Here is a 16,592-nt window from a genome sequence, read left to right on the forward strand (position 1 = left end):
AAAGCAGCTCACCACCACCTTCTCAAGGCGTATTAGGAATGGGTGACACATGCTGGTATTGCCAGCAATGCTAACATTCCAGAAACAAATAAAAAAAGGTGTTTCAATCAGAAAAATGAACACCAAGCCAAAAAAGGAAACAGGAGAAGTGATCACATCCTTGATCAGTGAGAGTTTTAAGGAGTGAATTAAAAGAGTAGGAGAGGTGGTTAGGTTTATGGAGTGAATTCCAGAGCACAAGGCTTAGGCAGCTGAAGACATGACTGCCAATGATGAGGTGAAGTAGGAAAGGGTATATGAGAAGCTAGAGTCAGAGGAATGGAGAGTCCAGAAGGGGTATTGGAGATAGGGATGAGAAAGGAATGGATTTAAACATGAAGATGAGAATTTTAAGTTTGGGGATTTGGGGAACTGGGGTCTAATGTAAGTCAGAGAGAACAGGATTGATAGGTGAATGAGATTGCTGCAGGACAGGATACAGGCAGAATTGTTTTGGATGGATGTAAACTTATAGAATATGGGATACTCATCTGGAAAAGTTTGCAACAGATGGGTTTGGTGATGACAACAGCATGAATGAGTGTTTCAGCAGCAGACAGGATAATGCAAGGGCAGGAGTAGATGATATTACAGACATGGAAGTACATATATACAAATTGGATGGGCAGGAAAAAACTAGCTGGTCCATCAAGCCTGCCCAATGGTGAAGAGTATTTTCTGGTGTATACCTCCACGAACAATCCTCCTTGTTTTTACCCTACTTTTAGAAATGCTAAATGTCATCAACTTTGTTCCTTACTGTGTATATTGTCTTCATCAGAGATCACCAACATTATCATTATGATCAACTGATATTGAATGAAGAACCATCACATTCACCAAATTAGCTTTCAATACTCAATTAACATTCAAATGTATTGCTATCTGTTGCAAGCTTAACATGAACAGGATAGCTGGGGATATTTAGTGAAGAAGGATCCAGATATCAATTAGTATCAAATAAAACACTTGGAAATGTGGCTGACTGGGTTTTCTGTTTGCCATTTTGACAGATGCTGAAGCTATGAGCCTGACTGACCCTAAGTTGTGTTACATTCTGGATGGAATTCTCTTTGTGTATGGGATTATAGTCACTGGTCTCTACCTTAAGCTGAGGGTAAGTCATCATTATCTATCATTGTTGAGCTTTAGAGGATCCATAAATTAAATATTTGTGATATGTGAAGAACAGTACATATGTCTCCAGGTAATTCTGCAGCATTAAGGTGTTTTTTACTAATGTACAGACAATGTACTGGTTGAAACTGTATGGGGAGCAAATCAATCAACTTTGCTCCAGTGATTCATGTGCAGCATTCTTAGTGTGTGCCATGATCTAGATGTTGATGTATTGATGTGCTGCAGCATTGAATGCTAGAACACAGTACCCACGATTTCCCACTGAAGAAATTTCCAGGTTTGGCCAAATACCGTGTAGATGAGGAAATTACCCAGGAAGGGAGGCTACTGAGTTATTTTGATAATGTTAATTTGGTAATCTGATTTGAAACATGCAGGCACAGCAAAAACATGTATAATTAATAGTAAACTCCCTTAATTCCTCCAATTATTGTATAGATGTTTCAAACAATGTGGATATGGCCCTAAACACTTAAAACATTATTTTTTAATGAGATATATTTTTCATTTTTTCTGCTTTATTGCAGCATGATTTAGTCCTGCTGATTTCTTCTTTTCCCGGAGGTATCTGTGGCAATTACTAGCACAGAAGGAACATTTATGCTGAGATTTCAGTACTTCACCTCTTTCCCAAGCTTTAAATTAACAAAACCATGTAGATTAAAAGTACATTTGTTTAAAAGCAAGGAGGGAATGATTGTCCATTCATCTCTGGAACATTTTGTTCCCTTCCTGGTGCAGATCATAATCTCTGACAAGTTGGCAAGTAGCCTGTGCAGGGACTCCATGATCAGCCAATAACAATTCGCACATTCATTTTACCAGGAAAGTACTTCTCACAACATGGTGCTACAGACCAGAAATAGCACTAGTGTCAATGAAAATATTTATTTAGTATTATCACTCACAAATAAATCATTAATGTTTGGAGATTTTTCGAATTTCACGTTATTTTTTGCCTCTGTACATAAGGCTTGTTAGTGTAGGGTATTTTGTGAATGTACATGCTTTTTTTTGTAATTTCCCAATTATTTTATTATCCTTTCAACACTCCATGGGCCACATGCGAACTGGGGTTGAAAGGGTAAACAGATGACCTGTTGTCTTCCATCTTAGGCTAGCTGTAAGGAGTAGCAGGAAAGTGGTCTAATTTAAACTTTCTTTCATATTCTCTTCCACCCCCAACTTCCTACATAAGCATGGCCAAGATTGATAACTGTTGGTAACCCAACCCAACTGTGTGGAAGACTGTGGGGGTTGTGATATAGGTTTTTCATTACATAAAAGACAAATTACAAAATCTGAACTTTGTTCATAACTTCTTGTAGCATGAGAATCCTGATGATCATTTTAATTAGTTACATTAGTAACATATTTACAACAGGCAATGGGATTGGTAAATTAAATTTATTTTTGCAAAATGTTCTTTTTTAATTTTATTTTCAAAGCTGTCAAAAGCAAAAGGTAAACATGAAGATATTCCTGCAAACCAAATGAACATAGAAGATCAATATCAAGTAAGCAATTGTTTACATTTTCGTAAATTGGTTACTTTTTGACTGTTACTGTCTTGTCCAATTTATTAGATGTAACCCAAATCAGGATGCTATTGTCCCTGTGTACACAATGAAAATATTGCTTGCCACCACTACTGAAGGTCCTGAAGCCTGAGTGTACTGAGGTCAATTTTCAGTTGCTTGTCACCCACAAAGCGCTCATCCTCACTGGAAATGGCACTCACTATTTTGGAGATGGCTTTAGATGAAAGTAGGACAAATGGATATTCAGAACATCATTTGCAATATTTACTGCTGCAAATTGATTGGAGCAACAGTAACAGAAAAGTTGACAGATAAAAATCCATCTTCTTAGAGGAAGTAAGAAATATATTCGTATTTTTCACTGTTTTCCCTTTTCACCAATTCCCATTCCATTATTGTACAAATCTCTGAAATAACTGAAGTGTTTTGTCAACACAGTAATAACAAAGTGAAACTTGCCTTTTTCATCTGGTGGACGCGGGATCTTTTAGCCCTGGAGAAAGGGAAATTTGTACCAGAGAAATTAAAACATTTTTTTAAAAGCTTAGAATATAGACTTTTGTGTGAATTAATAATTGGAAGTTAAGGATCAGCCACAGCTTGAGACTGAAATATCCTATCAATCATGTGGTGTAACACTTCATGTGAAAGAATTGTATAAAACAAACTGAATTTTATTTGGAAAAATATGTTATATACATTTCTCTAAATCTTCAATGTACTCAGCATTCAAATTCTACAGAAAATATAATTCTTTATAACGGAAAATATTTGGAGGGACTTCATAATGGCTGAAATTATGGTGGACTTTATTATTTCGGGGGCAGGATACCCACTTGATCCTTTCACCAGAAGGCCTGGTTAACTTTTGTGGTTGGGGGTCATTAACAAGAAATCAGTGAGCTGTCAGTATTAAATGTGCTTCTTAACAGCAGCTCACTCATTGGGAGGACAGGAATCTCAGCATGGCAGCTGAAACTGATAAGTTTGTGGCAGCAGCTTAAACAGGGGGTGGAAGCATTAGGGGTAGCGATTTATATTTTCCTCTACATGATACCCTTCAGCAATATCATGTGAAAACAGTGTCAGTTTTCACATGTACGCTGATGACACCCAACTCTGCCTCACAACCACCTCTCTCAACCTCTCCATCTCTCTCGATACCCAAGATTGTCAGACTGCTTGTTTATCATCCAGTGCTGGATGAGCAGAAATCTTGTCCAATGAAATATCAGGACAAGCAAATCCACTGTCTTTCAACCCCACTACAAATTCTGTTCTCTAGTCACCGACTCCACCTCTCGCCTAGGCAACTGTCTGGAGCTAAACCAAACTGTTCACAATCTCGGCATTGCATGTGACAACAAGATAAGATCCTGGCCAGTGCCACCATTAAGAACACACATTAGCACCTCCCTGTCTCAGCTTGTCTGTTGCTGAAATCCACATTCAAACTATTATTACTTCCGAACTTGACTATTCTAATGCGCTGCTGGTCAGCCTCCCATCTTCCACCCTCTGTAAACTTGAGGTCATCCAAAACTCTGCTCCCACAGTTCATAACTCGCACCAAGTCCCGTTGCCCAACATGCGGCCTGTGGGCCACTATCCGGCCCGCCAGGCCTCTTTATCCAGCTAGTCCAGTTCAGTTTCTGGTTAATGGTGACCCCCCAGGATGTTGATAATAGGGGATTCAGCAATGGTAATGCCATTGAATGTCAAGGGGGTGATGGTTAGATTCTCTCTTGTTCAAGATGATCATTGCCTGGCACTTGTGTGGTGCGAACGCGTCTTGCCACTTGTCAGCCCAAGCCTGGATATTGTCCAGGTCTTGCTGCATTTGGACATGGACGGCTTCAGTATCTGTGGAGTCAAGAATAGTGCTGAACACTGTGCAATCATCAACGAACATCCCCATTTCTGACCTCATGATGGAAGGAAGGTCAATGATGAAGCAGTTGAAGATGGTTGGGCCGAGGACACTACTCTGAAGTGAAGTCAAAGATTCTGCAAGAGCTGTCCCACCAATCACAGGCCAATTCTCTCCTGCATTTGCTGTTGGCTCACTAATGATCCTATCATCAGCAAATGCGGAAGAGAACCAGTCTCTGATTGGAGGAGCAGCTTCCTTCAGTCTGAGGCCTTAAAAACCAGTGCATCAGCAGCGTTGAGTCTGCTGGGGAGGGAGGGAGGTTTTCAGTTTGTTGCGGGGGCGGGGGGGGGGGGCGGGGAGAGAGAAAGTCAGAGTGGCTGCCGAGCGGGGACAAAGTGGCTGCCGGGTGCGGGGGAGAGAGTGACTGACGAGTGGGGAAAGTGTAGCTGCTGGTGGGGGAGAGAGTAGCTGCTGGTGGTGGGGGTGGAAGAGAGTGGTTGCAGGTGAGGGGGAGAGAGTGAGAGTATGTGTGTGAGTGAGAGTGTGCGAGTGAGAGTGCATGTGCGAGAGAAAGTGAGGGTGTGTGAATGAGAGGGCGAATGTGTGTCTGGCTCGCTCCCAGTCTTGGGGGTCGCACTCATTCTCACCCCCACACACCAACACATTCACATCAACTCACACAATGGGTGTGGATAAAGGTGAGTGAGTAAAAACCCTGAGACTGGGAGTGAGCCAGAGAGACACGGTTTGTCCCTCTCACACTCTAAATCTCACAATCTTTGTCAATTACTCATTTAAAAAAATTATCAATTTATTACTTTGACATCGTTTTAATTTTACTCAGCAAATTATTTATTTTCTTCATACCTCAGTATTTTATTAAAATTCATGTTTACTGTCGTGCCACACGTTATCTTTCTAAAATTTGCTCAGCAGCCCTTGAGTGAGAAATATTTGAAATGTGGCCCCCTCACCTGAAAAGGCTGGACAGGCCTGATCTATCACTGACACACACTGGCTCCTGGTTAAACAATTCCTCAATTTTAAAATTCTCATCCGTGTTTTCAAATCTCTCCACGGCCTCACCCCTCCTCATCTTTGTAATCTCCTCCAGCTCTACAACTCTCTGAGGTAGCTGCATTCCTCCAATTTTTGCATATCTCTGATTTTTATTGGCCCATTGTGTGTGCCAGTTCTCTGAGTGAGCAATTTGCCTAGTGCCATTCCCCCGCCTTCTCCTCGTAACCACTGCACATTCTTCCTTTTCAGATAATATTCCAATTTCCTCTTGACTGCTTTGATTAAACCTGCCCTCTCTCCTTTCCCCCCCTTGCTCTCTTAGAACGGAGTTTCCAGGCGGCCATCCTCACAACCAGCTATGATGTAATGCATTCCAAAATAACGGGGAGGCCAGCAGGGCTTACACATGACGGTTTGGTTGCAAGCCATGGCAATCTCTATGCACAGTTTAATACACATACATGAACCATGTATTCAAGCACCATTTCTTCTGAGCTGCCAGCAGCACTGCTTGGGAGAGCAATTTCCTGCTCCAGTTAGACTCCTACCCAAAGCAAGTGGGTTAGGAGCCCTACACTGAGTGCCAGATTTGCTTCCAGCTTTTCCTTACCACGGCTAAGGATTTCTTCAAATACGGCTCCTGACCTTTGCCACCAACGGTTTGAGAGTGGGTTCAGGAACTGTCAATCGCAACAAGGATAGAGACAAAAATGACACATGGGTAATACATAATTTACAATATAATTACATATGTTAATAAGGCCTTTGCTTGTTTTCAAGGATGCTTTCACCACCTAAATCGAGGTCTATCCAAAAATTGAAATAGCAGGGCAGTCAGTGGTAAATCCTCTCTCTGATTTTGGATCCATGAACATCACCTTGTGTAGATGTAATTCGCCTTCTATATTCCACTGTTCTCAGTTAGTTATAGCACCAGGGATATGGTTTATTCTGTGTGCAAAGAAAAGTGATAGTTTTAAGTTGTCATCATAAACTCTTCAGTTTAGTGAGAGGCATCTTCCAGTTAGAATGCCTGGCTTCCTAAGATTAAAAGATGTTTTCATAATCTTACCGGTAACAGTCCCCAGCTAAGGTAGTTCTATTAAATTAGACAAGCACCACAGAGTAAAAATACTTTGAGCAATCTAGACTACATTATAATTATGTTGCAGTTCAGGATTCAAGACACATGGTTTGCACTCTTCTGAAAAGAATTAAAAAAAGGATTTGCATTTATATAATGGTTTCCAGGACCACTGGATGTCTCAAAGCACTTTGCAACCAATGAAGTCTAGTCACTGCTGTAATGTAGGAAATGCAGCAGTCAATTTGTACACAGTGAACTCCCATAAACAGCAATGTGATAATGAGATCATCTTTTTGTGATGTTGATTGAAGAAGTATTGACCAGGACACTGGGATAACTTTCCTGTTCTTCTTTTGGGAACTTTTACGTTGACCTAAGCGGGTAGATGGGATCTCGATTTAACTGCTCATCCAAAAGATGGCACCACCTACAGTGCACAACTCCCTCAGTGCTATGGATTAGAAAGAACAAGTCATATGTAATGTTAAATAAGGAAATAATTTCCTCAGTTCCGGACTGGTCATTGATTAGGGTCATCCAGCCACCCTGTTTAAAGAAACCTCACCAAGCCTTTTTAATACTAATTTTAAATTGATAGCCTCACGGCTGATTTGCTATTGGCTTTCACTATTGGCTTATCTATTGACATGGGAGGCGATGGCGTAGTGGTATTGTTGCTGGACTAGTAACCCAGAGACCCAGGGTAATGCTCTGGGGACCTGGGTTTGAATCCACCATGACAGATGGTGGAATTTGAATTAAAAGTCTAATGATGACCATGAAACCATTGCCGATTGTTGTAAAAGCCCATCTGGTTCACTAATGTCCTTTAGGGCATTCTTACCTGGTCTGGTCTACATGTGACTCCAGACCCATAGCAATGTGGTTGACTCCTAAATGCCCTCTGAACAAGGGCAATTAGAAATGGACAATAAATGCTGGCCTAGCCAGTGACACCCACATCCCATGAATGAAAAAAAATCAAAACCTTTCATTAAATCTCCACCGCTCCAATAACATGTCCTGACATAAGGGAGCATCTCTTAACCTTGTGACAAATCTGTTTTCGACTTGAGCTATTCTGAATGATACTGGCAGTTTGGTTAGTGTTATTGTTTAGCTAGTTTAACACTAATTAGTGATTGTGTGATCTGGTCTTGCATCCACTAAGTGACTTGACACTGACCAACTGATTTCACTTTCTTTTGGTTAGCTGGGTGTCTGAAGCAGAAATCAATTGCAACACTTAACAGCATCCAAATCCACATTATTGACAACTCCTTATCAGTAATTTCAATTTGTCAGATGTGCATTCACTTGCCTAAAGAGTAAAACCTCATTTATACTAACCCAGCAAACTCAGTTCTAATCTGTCATCGCCAGCCATGTCATGCTGGAGTCAGTTCAACCCTAAAGAGTCTCTGGCTACCTACCGTGACAGTAATTAGACCCACAAAGCTCGACACCATCCAAGACAAAGCAGCCTACTTGATTGGCACCCCACCCACAAGCATTCACTCTCTCCACCACCAATGCACAGCAGGAGCAGTGTGTACCATCTACAAGATGCACTGCAGGAATTCACCAAGGCTCCTTAGACAGCATCTTCCAAACCCACAACCACTACCATCTAGAAGGACAAGAGCAGCAGACACATGGGAACACCACCACCTGGAAGTTCCCCTCCAAGTCACTCACCATCCTGACTTGGAAATATATCGCAGTTCCTTCATTGTCACTGGGTCAAAATCCTGGAACTCCCTCTCTAACAGCACTGTGGGTGTACCTACACCACATGGACTGCAGTGGTTCAAGAAGGCAGCTCACCCACACCTTCTCAAGGGCAATTAGGGATGGACAATAAATGCTGGCCTAGCCAGTGAACCCCACATTCCATGAATGAATTTTTAAAATTAGACCGTTAACAAGCCTTTGTTAGACAGCATGTTGGCACGTTGATCAGCACAACTCGCTGTAAAGTGCATGCATGGTTTGTGACTATTCAGCACTGCATTGGGACAACCTATTCCCCATCGAATGGCATTTTGAATGGTGGCTCCAACAGTTAAAAATGAAGAATTTAGATAGTAACTGCAATTTCTTTGCAACCCAATTATTGCTGGCACCAAACCCTCAAAATATGAGCACATATCTTCATATTAAATATTCATATTGGTAAAACCAACCAGTGGTGTTGTCTCAATTATCTGTTTTTCCTGATGTGTTTGTACTTGCAAATTGGTAAATGAACACTAGAGGACTCTAATGGGAGAAATCATTTTGTAGCAATTGCACTCTAGGACTTCCATGTTCATAAATGTTACAGAGACTTTGAATTAAAAGTAGCTGTTACATTAAGCCATTACATTACCACAACAACTGTCAGACAAAACAGTTGGTAGCCAGGAGACAATATATTAAGATAAAATAGTGGTTTTCAAAAACTTTGGCAGTGATCATTAAATTGTATTTACCTAGCGCCTTTAAACGAGTAAAATGCCCCGATGCACTTCACAGATGTGGGGAACCTATCATGGCCATTAAATTTTATAAGTTTTAAAAGTTCACCCTCACTAAAGACTGAAATCAACTCCAAGTTAGATTTAAAGATACTGGAGATCCAAATGATTGACATCCTTCTATCTGCAAGAGATAATGGGAATGCAGCCATAGAATTTGGTGAGGTCAGATGAGATCATCTGCTGCCCTTCTTTTGATGGCTGTACAAGCCAATTCTGGAAAGGCAAAGTCTGCCACAAGTGCTACACATGAAGTTGTCCCTTGCCGAGGCCTTGTTTGTTAGGCTGGTGTCTGCTTTGGAGCTTCAGAAGCCACATGTTATTGTGGTGGCAAATTCCTGCCCACAGCTGGTGTTGCCATTTGCATTGATTGTCTCCTAGATTTTCCTACTTGTGATTGATGTTGAGGGCTTTCATGTCTCTTTTGACAGTATCGTTGAATCGGAGCTTTGGGTGCCCTGCTGGTCTGTTGGCACAGCCATCTCTCTGTATTGCATATCCTTGGGGATGAGGCCATCTTCCATCCTGTGCACACATCCGTGCCAGCGAAGCCTTCTTTGCTTTACCAGTGTTAGCGTGCTTGGCATGTTGCCCTGGCAAGGATTGTTTTATTGGTGACTTTGTCTTTCTGTGTGATGCCAAGGATGTGTCGTAAACACCAGAGGTGGAAGTTATTCAGCCTTTTTTCTTGGTAGGTGTAAGTTGTCCAGGCTTCGCTATTATACTGGAAATGTGCTGAGGATGCAGGCCTTAAAGATAAGCATGTTGGCCCTGCGGGTCAGTTTGTTATTTCTCCATACCCCTTTTGTTAGTCAGTCAAAGTTGGTGGCTGGCTTTCCAATGTGTGTGCTGAGCTCTTTGTCAAGAGACAGGCTGTCTGTCACCATAGATACAAGGTAGCAGAATTTGCTGACTGAAAATGTTGGCTTTTGCAATGGTGTTGTTGTTGAGTCTGATCACAGGTGGAGGCACAACATCGTCCCATAACTACAATTGCCTTGACACTGATGGTGAAGGAGAACATGACACAAGCATGGGACAGATGATCCACGGGCCTTTGGAGCTGGTCTTCTGACTGGGCAACTAGTGTGGCATCATCAGCATATGGAAGTTCTCTGATCACGCATGCCACACTCTTGTCTTGGCTTTCAATCTTGCTAGGTTAAGGAGTTTCCCATCTGATTGTGTGTGGAGCTAACATAGGGAGAAGATCGTGTCTACTGTGGATCTGCTTCTCTGAAGCCACATTGTGCCTCTGGGAATATTCTGCTAGTTAGTCAATGGAGCCTCATTAGATTGACTCTTGCAAAGGCCTTCCCAGTGACACTGAGGAGTGAGATGCCCCGGTAGTAGTTTGTATTTCTTTGCATGGATCAATCCAATACTTGTTGGCTTAATGCTTTGCTGTTTTCTGCACAACTGCCTTGGCTAGCATGAGATTGTCAAGTGCTTTAGGGCTAACACAGGTTGTCAGGCAGGTGAACTGCACTCTTTGCTTCGATAACAGGAGTTATTTCTGCAAGGCGAGTCGAACCAATCTTCGTTCCAGTTTCTTCCTTTGCCAAATGTGGTTATTGCAGCTTTGAAAATGATCGACTACACAGACTTCAATGGTTCATCAGCGTTATCTGGTGAGCCCTCAGGAGGAAGGGATTGCCCGAGAGCTTCCAACAATTGTCGTCATCGCTCATGCATGGAATGTTTATGTGTGGAATGCCATTGCACTTAGACTTACGTATTTTCTATGGTTGCACTTTCAGTAGTGCAACTGACAAGTGAGTGATTAGTAAATGATCATTATGCATTAAGAATGCTGGACAGATCACGCCTTCTGGTGATTATCAGGTCAAGTTGGTGCCAGTGGCCGGATCTCGGGTGGCACCATGACACCTTGTGCTGATGTCTGCTTTGGAAGAAAGTGTTGGCAACACAAAGTCCACACTAGCTGCTGTCCATTTTCATTTATCTTGCTAACACCATGGCATTTGCCATGACGCTCTTGTCTGATCCAACTCTTTTGTTAAAATCCCCCAGGAGAAATAAGTTTTCTCCATGCGGCAGATGTTCCAGAATATCATCTACTGTGCTGTAGAAGTGATCTTTGTCTTCAGCATTGCTTTAGAAGGTTGGTGTAGCTCATGGTGACAAAACTTCCATCTGATAGTAGATGAAGAGATATGAGGTGTTCAGAGGTTGCAACAGGTATCTCAGTTATCTGCGTCGATCTGTTGTTGACAGCAAAGCCTATTCCATGTTCACGACAATCATCTGCACTTGTGCCATGTGAGTAGATGGAATAATTGGCCTCACATATTGCTCCAGTGTCAGCCAATCTAGTCTCTAGGAGAGCAGCAATGTTGATGTTGAACTTGAGTAGCTCACGATCAATCAATGCCATCTTATGTACATTGTCTATTGACTGCAAGTCATCATGCATGCTAGGACACATAGTCCTGAAATTCCAGCTTCCAAGGTGGAGAATCTTCACCTTGTTTCATGGATGCCCAGTTACCATCTGTTATTCTGGAGCCCGCTCAGTGGCAGAAGTTGCCAAAAGATGCTTGCTTGAAGAGATCACCAGCTGTCTACAGGACTCCACTCCAGTGCCTTTGACTCTCCCAAGCTGGACCCACAAGGCAGTAGGTGCTTTTTGACCCACAGCTGAGACTTGGTTGATAGACGTCAAGGCAGATCCAGACACCAATGGGCCTAACGCACCCTCTGGGGCCAAGGTTCCTCCGAGATCCCTTTCTGTTCAGCCTAGGGCCGTGTGTCGCCGTGAGGAGGCAAGACTTGGTGATGTAGAGGTCTTGGCGATGCAGAGGCTGGATACTGGCAAGAGAGTCTTATGCAGTCAGCTCTCACTTCTCAGTAAGCTAGCCAGTGGATCATGTAACTGCACTTGACGCATAACATCACCCTGTGGTTAAACCACTGACACACAGAGATCTAAGTAATCTGCTGAAAAGCAAGGATTGGAAGAAGTTGACTTCTAATGCCAGTGTGGTGTCAAACTTGGTTTATAAAATTTTTCAGCAGGAGATCCAGGTGATCTGCTGAAAATTTCGTAGGCCAAGTTTGACACCACACTGGTAATTATATGTCAGCTTCGCCAAGTCTTTGCTCACTTTGAAATTAAAAATACCCTTAGATTTATTTAACTTTCTCAGTCTTTATTAAATAAAAAAAATCAATGGAGTAACAAGACACTGAGGATAATATTTAGATGGTTAACATGGCTGACCGGAATCACTGAGAAATAGGTTTTATTATATTTTGGAGGATTTGTCAGAGTAATCAGAACTTCTATAATTTTTTCAGCCCTTGCAGAAGAATGATCAAGATAGCTATTCGCACCTCAGGTTGAAGAACAGGAACCAGGACACAGAGACTGGAATTGGCGCAAAACGGGTATTTTGTTTTAACCTACCTTTTGTAAAGCAATATTTGATTCCAAAGAAAGACAGACAAAAAACAATTTTATAACAGGAACATTAAAAGCAATCTTATTAAATGTTGAGATAACAATTTCTGAGATGCTTACAGTTATCTATAATTGTTATTTGCTACGAGACTACAAATTGTACTAGGGAGGTCTTTTGGTGCATTGGGTAGCGTCCCTGCCTCTGAGCCAGAATTTCCAGGCTCGAGTCCCACCCCAGGACTTGTTTGTCCGTGTTAAGTATCAATTTACAAATCGTTCCAACGCACACTAATGGCAGATGGTAAGAGTGGGAGAGATTCCTGGTCAATCATGTGATGGAAATGATATGGGAGTTTCTACCATCACTATCCATAGCTCTAGAGAGGGAGGCAGTGGCATAGTGGTATTGTCACTGCACTGGTAATCCAGAGACCCAGGGTAATGCTCTGGGGACCTGGGTTTGAATTTGAATTCAGTAAATAATTAAAAGTCTAATGATGACCATGAATCAATCTAATGATGACCATGAATCAATTGTCATAAAAACTCATCTGGTTCACTAATACCCTTTAGGGAAGGAAATCTGCTGTCTTACATGTGACTCCAGACCCACTGCAATGTGGTTGACTCTTAAAAATGCCCTCAGAACAAGGGCAATTAGGGATGAGCAATAATGCCAGTGACGCCCACACCCACGTATGAATTGAAAAAAAAGATTACAACATGCATGTAAAAGCACATGTTGTCACAGCAACTCAGACTCCCTGATTGACCGTAGTGCAACACTACCGCAAACTGTGCTCATTGGGAGACAGACAGACGAGGATGAGTGTTCAATGTTCCATATATGAATTTTCTAAAATATCTAGACAGCATTTTAGGAATCTTTGCATAGTTACTGCAAGTTATTTGGTGAGCTACAAAAGTTGAATATTTTCAAAATAACTCCAGTGCATCGTTTCCATGAACTTGCAAACCTTGTACAACATTTATTTCCATATTCACAATGTATTTGCATGTCATCCGGTTCTGAAATTGTTGCAAAGCACAAAAAAGCCTCTGAGAGACCAAATTAGATGAAATATTGTGCTGATTCAATAGCATATTAATGACATTGTCTCCTAGTAAGACATCCAGTTGCTTGAGTGCTCAGGTACCAGCAAGGTCCCAAGGTACAGATCCGATATATACCTTCACAGACCAGGTCTTTCCAGGTTTCTAGCTGCATTGTGAAATGAAATGAATTTCTCACAAGATTCCAGCAAAGGAAGCAATAATCTGTAACCCCACTTGAAGAGAAAGATCTGGTTCTTTGAACTTCCAGATCTTGTCTTAGACCAGCACTTATTGGCTCTATCACCCCTAGTGCATGCTACGACCATTTCTAGCCAAAAATAGCAAATTAGAGTCCTTGGATCCTGATATGCATATTAAAAGGGACCTGCTACCTGAAACATGCAAGTACTGTAGTTCCCCATATGGTAGCCAGGGATTGACAACCTCATTTGCTGCATGCAATGTATTAACTTTGTAAAACAGTGTCGACAAATATATAACATTCATTGTTTTTTTTCTTATCAGAACCAAAGGAGAGAGGATGCTGCTCATAGTGACACCTATTCCGTAAGTAAAGTTTACAATTTAGGAAATTACTATGCATGCTGCAGAATCTTTATTGTCCAAATAGCCCTTTCGTCATTGTGTTTTTCCCCACTTAAACAATGTTAATGATATCACACACTTAACTCTTAGTATTTAACTACAATGTGTAGAGGTGCAGTTGAGTAATCTGCCCTGGAATTTGACTGGCTTGTCATTACCATGCCCTGCTGAATGGTGAATAATGTGTGTAGCAGCAGAGTTTGCTAACTAGAAATGGTTTAGACCTGATCCCAAGTAATGGTAGATGTGTTTAGGATGTGACCAAAAGGAGTATGTTTTAATTCTGATGTAAAAGCCTTTCACCATCACATAGCCTCCTGAGGCAAGTGCAGAATATTGAAAACTATGGAGCGTATTTAAAATCTCATTCCGCTAATAATGGTTACTACTACTAATAATCCTTACTCTTATAAGGTGGTTGGGAAACCTGGAAATGTGGTAAATGTTGGTCCAACCAAATCTAATTTTTTTTCTCTGCTTTCCAGCTGGCAACCAACCAGATTGAGAGGTTGGTTGGCTGACAGGTGGGAAGGCATTTGGTGGAAGGCCACAGCTGGGGAGGGGAGAAGAGGGAAGGATTGATCATAATTGGGAAGGATTGTTTGAATATGGGTTGGGAGGCCCATCGCAGGGAGGGAAGCAGGTGAGCCTGGGGTGCACTCCTGCTGTACATTCAATGCTGGAAAGGCACATCTCTGATGGATCTGGCTGTTCTCACCTCTCTTCTGCTGCTGGGTTTTCTGAGCCCTGTGAAATCCAGCCAGCAGTTATTAAATGCAAGTCTGTTAAAATTTGAAGCATGCAGTATCATTAGCGTATCTAGATATGTGAACCACCTCTAGTGTCCCTGAACCCTTTGCTGTTGAAACTGCAAGCGGGCATATTTGAGGCAGGATGGGGTTGGGTAGATCCTTGAAATTCCAGCCTACTCCCCCCCAACCCCACAGCCCCCATCCACCCTCCCTGCTCAAAAAACCCAATCAGCCCTAATGATACCTGAAGCACAATTCCTTATCAACTTAATCAGCTGTGTGCAACATCCACATAGTACAACATGCACCAATGATAGTCCACACTGATTTGTGATTATATTTGAGGGAGGTGCTGAGCAAAAAAAAATTTAAATTCTGTGGAACGAAACCAGCTTGCACTTGTTTTGCACATTACTTAACAAGTGTTTTTTAATTCTTTCATGGGATGTGGGCGTTGCTGGCTAGGCCAGCATTAATTGCCCTAATTGCCCTTGAGAAGGTGATGGTGAGCTGCCTTCTTGAACTGCTGCAGTCCATAGGTACACCCAAAGTGTGGTTAGGGAGTTCCAGGATTTTGACCCAACGACAGTGAAGGAACGGCGATATATTTCCAAGTCAGGATGGTGAGTGACTTGGAGGGGAACTTGCATGTGGTGGTGCTCCCATGTATTTGCTACCCTTTTCCTTCGAGGTAGAACCACATTAACAGGTACATTCATTTATAATTGATCTGCATTTTAACTAAAAGGTCAAAACTTATTTTGTTTGCAGAAACTGAATCCCAAAAACAGAAGTGAGCCTTATGGTGAACTCAAACCAACTCAGCAGGTATGATGAGCATGTACTGATGCATCCATAGATTAATGTAACTTCCTGTAAATAATTATGACCAGCTATTAATTATACTTTCACTTGCATTTGGGATTTGTCCAATAGTACACCATGGTAAAAGCTGATGCTATATATCACACTATCAATGCCTTTTGTCGTGTATTCCCATCGAAGCAGAAGGACTGAATTTGGTGAGATGAAATTATTTTAGTCACAAAGAAGTAGTTTTAATTTGACCAGCTTATCTCACCAACTGGATAAATATTGCACAGCTGAATGATCTACATCTCCATGTGCAAATGGTATATGGGTCATTGTCTCCTGTGCAGATAGTGTACATTTTATATATTATATACACATGTACCACTTCATCATCTATGCCGCTATTAATTTCTCTCAGTCACTGCATGTTGGCAGATCTTTCAACACCAGGAAATCCCAGGTAAGAGATGTTCAGTCTTGAAAGCTATATACCATCCATAGTATCACACCTGGCAACCCTTACCAACATCCCTACTTCCAGGCTGTGTAACTAGCATTTAAAAGCATTTAGCAGGCGTATCGAGGACAGAACTACAAATCACGCCTCCATGTGCCAATAACTCTTAGCATACTGTTTGCTTTCTGTCATTGTAGAGAGGACTTATAATATTGATAGAAGGCTTTCAAATTTACTGTGGATGACGGGATAGATGATGAGAGAA

General features: G+C 41.7%; 2 protein-coding genes across 3 annotated transcripts in view; one reads left to right on the forward strand and one right to left on the reverse strand.

The window, feature by feature from the left end:
* The window catches only part of cd247 (CD247 molecule), a 132,684-nt gene that overhangs the window by 107,698 nt on the left and 8,394 nt on the right, over window positions 1-16,592 (forward strand). For both annotated transcript variants that reach the window (XM_078559991.1, XM_078559992.1), the window contains exons 2-6: window positions 1,053-1,156; window positions 2,628-2,696; window positions 12,541-12,630; window positions 14,225-14,266; window positions 15,829-15,885. In XM_078559991.1, the coding sequence (XP_078416117.1) occupies window positions 1,053-1,156; window positions 2,628-2,696; window positions 12,541-12,630; window positions 14,225-14,266; window positions 15,829-15,885 (362 nt within the window). The remainder of the gene's footprint in view (window positions 1-1,052; window positions 1,157-2,627; window positions 2,697-12,540; window positions 12,631-14,224; window positions 14,267-15,828; window positions 15,886-16,592) is intronic.
* The window catches only part of LOC144691669 (POU domain, class 2, transcription factor 1-like), a 253,229-nt gene continuing 242,993 nt past the window's right edge, over window positions 6,357-16,592 (reverse strand). The window contains exon 17 of the mRNA XM_078559989.1: window positions 6,357-6,564. Within this exon, the coding sequence (XP_078416115.1) occupies window positions 6,560-6,564 (5 nt within the window). The 3' untranslated portion in view covers window positions 6,357-6,559. The remainder of the gene's footprint in view (window positions 6,565-16,592) is intronic.

This window comes from Cetorhinus maximus, chromosome 16, assembly GCF_964194155.1.
Source record: "Cetorhinus maximus chromosome 16, sCetMax3.hap1.1, whole genome shotgun sequence".
Taxonomy (NCBI): Eukaryota; Metazoa; Chordata; class Chondrichthyes; order Lamniformes; family Cetorhinidae; genus Cetorhinus; species Cetorhinus maximus.